Source organism: Acyrthosiphon pisum, chromosome A2 (assembly GCF_005508785.2).
Source record: "Acyrthosiphon pisum isolate AL4f chromosome A2, pea_aphid_22Mar2018_4r6ur, whole genome shotgun sequence".
Taxonomy (NCBI): Eukaryota; Metazoa; Arthropoda; class Insecta; order Hemiptera; family Aphididae; genus Acyrthosiphon; species Acyrthosiphon pisum.
Window position 1 is genome coordinate 24,164,317 of NC_042495.1, and position 9,000 is coordinate 24,173,316.

The following is a 9,000-nucleotide window of genomic DNA, read 5'->3' on the forward strand; positions in this document are numbered from 1 at the left end:
GGATATTCCGGATCTGAGTTCTCACGTACCAAACGCACTAGTGATCGACAATCGGTGGTACATTTTAATAAATTCATTGCAAATGAAACGTATAAAAATATTTTAAATCGTAAATAATGCGTTCTAGATCTTGACGTTTAAACGTGCGAATAAGACACTTCTAGCCAGTGTAACCGTCTATAAGCAACTGACGGATATATTATGGTTATAGTTAACAGACATTGTAAGTTATATGCAAAGCATTAATAATAATAATATTATGAATTAAAATATTTGAGTGGCGATTCGCGATACAATATTTAGTCATCCCTAGTTATCAGATAACAGTTTTGACTGCCGTAGGCACATGCGCAGAATATTAGTACCGCCACCAGCGTCAGTTATCATTGTCGATACATGTTGTACATATTGCAACCGATAATTATAAAATGTATTATATGCCAGCGCCGCATAGTACTAGCGGTTGAATAAATCTACAGCCTTTATAGATAATGTCGGATACCCCTCGCCACCCACCCACCCACCACCGCATCCGATATTCGGGTCCTCCGCAACCGCATATGTCCTACAGATCAGACGGTCAGTGCAGCTCGACGAAAACTGTTGTACATTCATATTACCTCGCTCACTCTGTTAAATATTTCCTCATATTAAATCTTTAAAAATGTTTAACTGCGTGATATGCGAAAAAGTATACGTACATAAACGCGCTCTGAACAGGCACGTTAAAACCCATGATGGATCGACGAATTCGTGCGCGATATGTCTCAAGGTGTTCAGTCGGTGGTCCAACCTTAGTATCCACGTTCAAAATCATCATAGTAAGTACATTGAATATTATATCGTTGAACCGGAAAAAACCTCTTAGTTATCTATACACGAGTATAAAAACTAGTTTGCGACATTTTTCATACCTCGAATAAGAGATGTTAAATTAGTTTTATGTATGCTAAACAATTATAATTTCACACATACGATGTTTTTTTCGATTCGAAAATGATTTACTCGGGGTTATTAATTAAATTATTTTTAAAAATAGTGATAGCTAAAAACACACCCGAATTCCACAGCAGCGCTGTATTGATAAGTGGCGGTGCAATGGGTAAATAATTAATTTCTCTTATAAATAATAATAATAACGACACTATCTTAATATTAATAATATGTGTTAGGTCGCGCGTCAGTTATAAACTGGGCACCCCCCGCCACTATACCGCCCATCCGGCCAGATGTTCTACCGACGACGGTCATCTCGACACGCAGTCGCCGTGCGGACACATCTACTCCCGCGCCTCAAGCCTCATCATCATCGTACCGCACACCGGCTATCGTTTCCCCACCACCCGCACAGGCTATCGTCGACGAACCCGACACAAGATCCCCCGCGACCGCCGCACTACCGCTTTCGCTTTCACCACCACCAACCGGGGAATTTGTGGCTCACACGGAAAATACTCGAAAAAATATCAAAAGGAAGATGGCGCGAATGAATAAAGCTAATAATCGGGCAGGCTTCATCGAGATTGAGTCTTCGCTCAATCGTACAATCGTGTGGTATTTTAGAAAAAATGCCGATAATGCAGTCAGTTACCGTGCGTTCCTAAATTCTATAGAGGCCGAACTAATCACAAAATTACGCGAACACACCTGTATTAACCCGATCAAATATAACTTGAAACTAGAGGCTACATACGTTATACCCAACTTGCATAATTCGGCTCAAAATCGGGCGTTTAAAACTTCGGCCCGAGAACTCTATGCCCATAGCAACGTCGAGGGTTTGGTCGATCGCGATTTCTCTACTCTCCTGGCGGAAGAAGATTGTTACGCCGGAAAGTATAGTGGTTTTTCATTATCGTCCATCGACGGACTGCTCTTGGGTGTGTACGAGTACACGCCTATGGGGGGATCGTCATACTTATCGTTGCCGGAAAGTATTCTGAACCGGAAGGCCGTTATCAACCCACAAAATATTGACCGGCAATGTTTTAAGTGGGCGATCCTAGCCAAACACGTAACACGCGATCACGTACGAGTAGGCGTGAATTATTCGAGGGAAGAACATCGTTATGACTTTTCCGCACTATCAACCCCCACTCCAGTGTCGGAGATAAAGGTATTTGAAGAGATGAATCCCGGGACGACCGTCAATGTATACGGTATAAGGAATTGCGAAAAAAAAAATAATAAAAAAAAATCGTCCACGCAATCTGTCGCGTACCCTCTGCGAATCGTGGATGAAGAAAAGGAGAATCATTTTGACCTGCTACTGATTACCGGGAAGGATGACAAGAATCATTATGCGTTCATTTCTAATTTTTCACGCCTAGCCAGTTCGCAAAAAAATAACCACCAACATCGATTGTTTTACTGCAAACGGTGCTTCGCCAGTTTTGAGGACCGCCCATTACAATATAAATTACATGGAGAGAGGGCACTGGCCAAGCATCGTTTACTGTGCGGCGCACACAAACCGGTTGTCCCTCTAATGCCGAAAGAAGGAGACACGCTCAAATTTGAGGCGTGGTGTAAGACGGAGCGCCTGCCGTTCGTGGTATACGCTGACTTTGAAGCCCTACTGCTGAAAACGGGGCGAAAACAAGGCACGAATACCGCGGCGATTCACGAACACCATCCAATGAGCTACGGGTACCATGTTGTCGCGGCGGAGGGGGTTCCGACAGAGTTGTTTGACCAGTTCGACATACCGCGAGCTCCGGTCATTTTTCGAGGTTCGGCGACCGAGGACGATGTCGCCAAACGCTTTGTCCGCGATGTGCTCGGTGTGGCCGATAAAATAGCCAGATTATATAAGGAAGTAAATGTACCGATTATTATGAGTGTTGAGGATTGCCGCGTGCATGAAGCCCAGACAATGTGTGACTTGTGCAGCTGTGCGTTTAGCGAACAGAACTGTAAAACTGCACACCACGACCACTTGTCGGGCCGCTTTCTTAAAACATTATGTAACACGTGCAACCTTAAGTTGAAAACGCCAAAATTCGTACCTTGCTTCCTACATAATCTGTCCAACTAAGACGCACATTTTATCGTGACAAATTTAGCGAACGACGACAATAACCGAATATCGGTAATAGCGAACACCGAGGAAAAGTATATTTCATTTTCGAAGTATATAAATAACTCGTTCTCCGTCAGGTTTATAGACACGTGTCGATTCATGGCCTCAAGCTTGGCACACTTGGCGGAGAATCTCTCCTCCGCGAACTTTGATAAGTTTCGCGAAGTCGCGAAAGTGTTCGCCCCGTCGGAGATGTCGTTGGTCACGCGGAAGGGCGTTTATCCTTACGAATATACGGATTCGTGGGATAAATTGCAAGTACCATCGTTACCAGACAAGTTCCAGTTCTACAGCGCTTTGACGGAGACGCACGTGTGTGACGAAGACTACGATCACGCAATACGAGTTTGGAATCATTTCGGTTGCACAACGCTCGGCGCTTATAGCGATTTGTACCTTAAAGTCGATGTGTTGTTAAGCGCCGATGTGTTCGAGAATTTCAGGGATATATGTATGGCCACATATCACCTGGACCCCGCGCACTACTACACGTCGCCCGGATTCAGCTTTGACTGCATGCTACACTTTACAAAAGTTCAACTTGAACTTTTAATTGATTTCGAGAAAGTGTTGTTTTTGGAGTCTGGTACGCGCGGTGGCCTGGTGCAGGCCAGCAAGCGTCACGCGCGCGCCAACAATCCTGAGACGCCAGGATACAATGCCGAAGAACCCAACACGTCGCTCATATACTTAGATGGTGATTATAAAATATAAATTTACATGTACGCGTATATTAATCCATGTTTTACCGTATTTATTTAGCAAATAATTTGTACGGGTACGCGATGTGTCAGTATATGCCAATTGGAGATTTCGTATGGTACTCGGGAAACCCAGAGGTCGCGCTAGCGCAGTTAGAATGGATGCGCGCGACGGACGACATTGGTAGATTTTACGAGGTGGATATTATATACTCCCAGGATCTGCACGATGTTCAAAACGATTTGCCATTCTTGCCTCACTCCAGCATACCACACGGGTCGACTGTCCGAAAGTTGATGGCCACATTTCAGCGGAAAGAACACTACGTGGTACATTACATGAATTTGAAACAGGCCATGGCTCACGGCGTGGTAGTCGAAAAAGTGATTATTAATATTATCATTACTATGTGTATACGGATCTTATAACTTATTATCTATACGTTTCAGACGCACAGAGTGTTGGAGTTCCGACAATCTCCGTGGTTGGCCCCGTACATTAATCTCAACACCGAATTACGCAAACAGGCGAAAAACAAATTCGAAGAAAAGTTTTTTAAGGATTTAAATAATTCAGTGTACGGTATGTTATTGTTATAAATTGTACAAGTTTTTTCGAGCTTTAACCCGCTCAAATTTTACTTCATGATAACTATATGTATGTATATGCAGGGAAAACTTTCGAAAATATGCGGTTACGAATTAATTTGGAGCTTGTATCGTGTCCAGTCAGAATGCGGAAGCTGATAAACCGCCCGACGTTCAAGTACTGCACGACATACAATGAAAATCTCTCGGTTGTCACGCAACATACTAAGGAAGTGGATTTCTGTAAACCCATATACATAGGATTCGCCGTACTGGAACTGAGTAAAGTTGTAATGTACGGGTTTCATTACGATGTCATGAAACGACATTACGGCGATAAGATCGAGCTGCTATACACAGATACCGGTACGTCTATATAAATCTCGTGTAGACTCATGCGGTTCTTATATATATAATACTATTATAACTTGTTTCAGATTCACTATTCTACCGCGTGACGACGAACGATTTCTTCGTGGACCTGATGAAAAATCCTAATTTGATGCGGTTTATGGACACCTCGAATTTCCCACACGACCACATGTGTTATACGACTGCTCGGAAGCGTATTCCCGGATGTTTTAAATTCGAGTGTGGCTCCAGAACCGTTTACGAATTCGTTGCTTTGCGTGCCAAGTCTTATGCGTACGACGTCGAAGAGGAGATTACTATTCGCGCGAAGGGTGTTATGGGGCACGTGATGAGAAATCACCTCACTTTCGCCGAGCATAAACGGTGCTTATTCGCCGACGTGGACGACGATGCAGAATCCGACGAGTGTGACAACGAGTTCGACGCTAGTATGGGGAAAATGATCGCAGCCGATTCCGCGCTGAAAGCTGTCGCACAAATTCATCGGAACGCCTCAACCTCTGCAACAAATTCACCGTCGACCACACATCCGTCCCACGTTTACAGCTACATGCCATTCACGCCGTATAGGGAAAATGTCTCTATACGGTCGTTTAAACACGAATTGCGTACGATTAGGACTATGAAACTAGTTTTAAACAGGGCTGACGATAAGCGTCATGTGTTACCGGACAACATTTCGACGTACGCACACGGTCATCACCGCATAAATTATTAAATTGTTATTATTGTTATTATTATTATTGTTATTGTTATTATTGTTCAATGATCTCATATCTGTATAAATTGTATAATTGCGAAATGTGTCTGCTGCATACTTATATAACCTGATAAAATATATATATATATATATATAATATATAATGTATAATCGTGAAATACAACCGTTGTATATAAAAATATGATAGTGTACGATGCTAAAATATTATATTAACTACGTTTTGTATTTAATCTCGTTTTTTAAATTATTATTATTATTTTAGTATCGCAACCTAATCTTCTCATCCTTATCATATTTTATCTTATCCCTATCTTCTCATCATCATCTTATCTTATACTTACCCTTATCTTCATACATACTTATCCGATATATTATACCGAGGTCTTGACAACATTATTATTATTATTATTATTATTTTTTAAAAACCCCCGCTCATTCGCGGCGCGATAAGAAGCGGGTGAGGATATTTTATATCCCTACATACGGTGTTCTGACGGCTAGCACTTCTACATCAGTCAGTCTTTGGAGTTAAGCATTTACAATAAAAATACAGACTATTTAATAATAAAACCTTATAAATATAAAATATATCATATTTGCGATGATAAACCTTATAATAATTATTAAATAATATATTTTTTAAAACCAACTCATCTCGGAAAGAATAATTATATAACTTGTTAAATGTATATAATTATATTATACTACACTTAAAATTATAGGATCTAGATAAAATGAGAACAATAACATATTTTTAAAATTTTTATTAAAAACAAGGCATAAAAATATTTACGTTACGTTAGACATCGCCCGAAAAACGGGGTTAAGCGGGTACGAATGTAATAATAAAGCTTCTTTTACTCATCCCTCGAAAAATGAGGTTTACCGGGTCGGCCTCATGTTCATTGTACCGTTGTAGTTCCTCGTTCGGTAATTGCACCGACTTGGGGAGAAATACATTGATTATCCCACCGCCAGCCGGATCCTGTAAGACGCATGCCACAGCCGTTCCAAATTTCGTCTCCACATTATTCATGGATTGTACACGATATTCGATGTCCTTTGTAAGCTCTCCAATAGAGAGATTCAACACGTTCGTCTGCCGCTGGAGCGAATTTAAAACATCCATAGTTAACTGTGAACAGAAAAAAATAAACGTTAGAAAAAAAGTAAATTATTTAAATCAATTGAATTAACACACTTTTTTAATTAGACGTCGTGTGTGTGTGTAGAGTCGGGTGATGTAGACGTCTTGATATGGTTGAATGATGATGAATTCAGAACTAAAAAAAAATATCGTCTGTTAATTTTATATAAGATATAACAATTCTCCACTGACATTAGACTTTAACAAGACATTAGGCTCGTGTAATACGACAGTACATAATAATAATTAAATAAAACTCACTTTATTCGTACGGAGATGTTGTAATATTTATATTTTGAACTGTCGAGTGATGATATCTGGAGAGGTCTGTTTTGTGCTGTAGAGAAAATAGGACTGATTCAATATTGAGTGGACAGCGGACAAGTGTCCAAAATTATCACCATCGACGGCCACCCCCACTTATACCGTTCGGCGTGCGCAATATTGAGCGGGTACACCGATTGATATACACACATGTGTATAAATAAAAGGGTCGATACTCGAGCGGATCCTGCGCGTCATATAGCTAATCGGGATGCACTGACTTGACCATATATATATATATATATATATATATGCTAGAGATGAAGGGGGTTAACCTTGTGTGTCGTATGACTAGTCGTGATCTATAGTCTTGACCACGTGCGTCCGTCGGTTATCCGATGCGGGCCGACGGGACAATCGGCGTGCGCAATATTGCGACGATTTACACACATGTGTATAAATAAAAGGGTCGATCTTGGAGCGGATCCTGCGCGTCGTATACCGGAATGTGCCGTCTTGACCACGTGCATCCGTCGGATCACCCGACGGTCACTGTCTTGGCCATGTGCGTCCACTAGGCCGCTGACGTAGGCTGGCGGGGCTCTTTATACCCCGTCAATGTTCGTCCAGATGTGGCTTATTTTTGTTGACTAAGCTCGATATTCGTTCCCATAATATAAATATAAGGGTGAAATATAGTAATATCGTGTATACAGAAATTACACTATATTATTCTACAAATTATTTTTAAAAGAATCGTTAAGGAATGCAGGGTCGGGCGTAAGTCCGTGCGAACGTAGAACCCGGATGTCAATTATATATATATACATATATACATACACACACACATATTTGTGTAATAAAACGCAGTACAACATTATATAATATAATATGTATTTATTTCAGAAATATTATGTACAGAAATTAAATTATATATAATATACCATACAATTATTTTCACGTATTATTTTTAAACCATTTTAACAATATAAAACCCCTATTATACGTGCATAGTCTATGATTTAAATCCTTATGGTATAAACAGCACGGTTGGCGGTGTATATTTTCGGTTAACCGCTCATGTAACTGGTCTAGGCGTGGACAATCCAAATCTTCACCCATCTCGTGAATTTTGACATCGGGAAGGAAATCTTCTATGATTCGCCGTTTTTCTTCGCCTTTCACGAAAATGCATTCGAAATGTAACGATTTGAAAATTTTGTCTATTTCTGAGTAGGTACTCGACGTCACCGCAAACCGTAGTCAGTTGATGATAATTGCGATATAACCACTTGTTGACAGTTCGGACTTTCGACGTATTTTCACGTGAACAAGAATGTTTAAAAATCCAATGCTGGCTAGCTCACCCGTCTATGTCAACTATAGACATTTCTTTTATTAGATACTTAGAGTTTGGACCTAGTATGCAATGAATATCCAAAATAGCCGATGCCATCGCTATACTCGATATATTATAATATTTATAATATTCTCGTTATGTTATAATATTTATATTATAACGTCTTACTGGCAGTAAGCTTCGATGAATACTGCAGATATCCATCGATTATATCCTCGAGTATAACTATCCTGGCGTACGCGTTAGACAAGTTAGTTTTCAAATCTTTTTTTATTTTTATTAACAATCTCTATGGACTCGATTAAAGATTCAATTTTATTATTGGTAACCGAAAAATATTTATCGACCGTCGGTACGAGCGTTGATTCTATTTGCATTATTTTAATTTCAATCACTCGAGCCCCGTCACCAAGCGTCGAGATTTTTTCTCGTTCGCCACGGATAGATATTACTATGTATAGCTAGTTCCTTTGTAAACTTTTCACCAAGTGTAATAATTTTCGCGTCATTTATTTCGATTAAATCAACCATCACCAGATATTGATATGTAGACGTTGATATGTATATAAATTACGACGAAAAAGGTCGACCCTTTAGCGGATCCTACGCGGTGTATAGCTAATCGTTGCGACTGTCTTGACCATGTCCGTTCGAAGCGACGTCCCGTGCTTCAAACCCCGTATATATCCGTCCAGATGCGACTTATTCGTTTGTAAAAACTCGATATTCGTGTCCCCAAAATACGAATATGGATATTTAGAGAAT

General features: G+C 40.3%; 2 protein-coding genes across 2 annotated transcripts; one reads left to right on the forward strand and one right to left on the reverse strand.

Annotated features, from left to right (window-relative positions):
* The first annotated feature begins 2,185 nt into the window (after positions 1–2,185).
* On the forward strand, positions 2,186–5,591 carry LOC100573557. Its single transcript, XM_003240785.4, has 5 exons — positions 2,186–3,779; positions 3,845–4,167; positions 4,234–4,366; positions 4,456–4,737; positions 4,809–5,591. Exons 1-5 carry the CDS (start codon positions 3,182–3,184, stop codon positions 5,459–5,461), a joined length of 1,989 nt encoding a protein of 662 aa, XP_003240833.3. The 5' UTR covers positions 2,186–3,181; the 3' UTR covers positions 5,462–5,591.
* Positions 5,592–5,744: 153 nt separating this feature from the next.
* On the reverse strand, positions 5,745–6,686 carry LOC107885650. Its single transcript, XM_016809324.2, has 2 exons — positions 6,666–6,686; positions 5,745–6,599 (listed from the first exon to the last, which is right to left on the reverse strand). The coding sequence occupies exon 2, from the start codon at positions 6,591–6,593 to the stop codon at positions 6,288–6,290; it is 306 nt and encodes a 101-aa protein (XP_016664813.1). The 5' UTR covers positions 6,594–6,599; positions 6,666–6,686; the 3' UTR covers positions 5,745–6,287.
* Positions 6,687–9,000: the final 2,314 nt, after the last annotated feature.

Bases quoted from the DNA above. Each gene is read 5' to 3' on its own strand.
- LOC100573557 (XM_003240785.4), top strand. From the start codon at position 3,182: ATGGCCTCAAGCTTGGCACACTTGGCGGAGAATCTCTCCTCCGCGAAC. The intron at 4,168-4,233 runs GTGATTATTAAT...TATACGTTTCAG, and splicing joins ACGGCGTGGTAGTCGAAAAA to ACGCACAGAGTGTTGGAGTT. The intron at 4,738-4,808 runs GTACGTCTATAT...AACTTGTTTCAG, and splicing joins GCTGCTATACACAGATACCG to ATTCACTATTCTACCGCGTG.
- LOC107885650 (XM_016809324.2), bottom strand. From the start codon at position 6,593: ATGGATGTTTTAAATTCGCTCCAGCGGCAGACGAACGTGTTGAATCTC.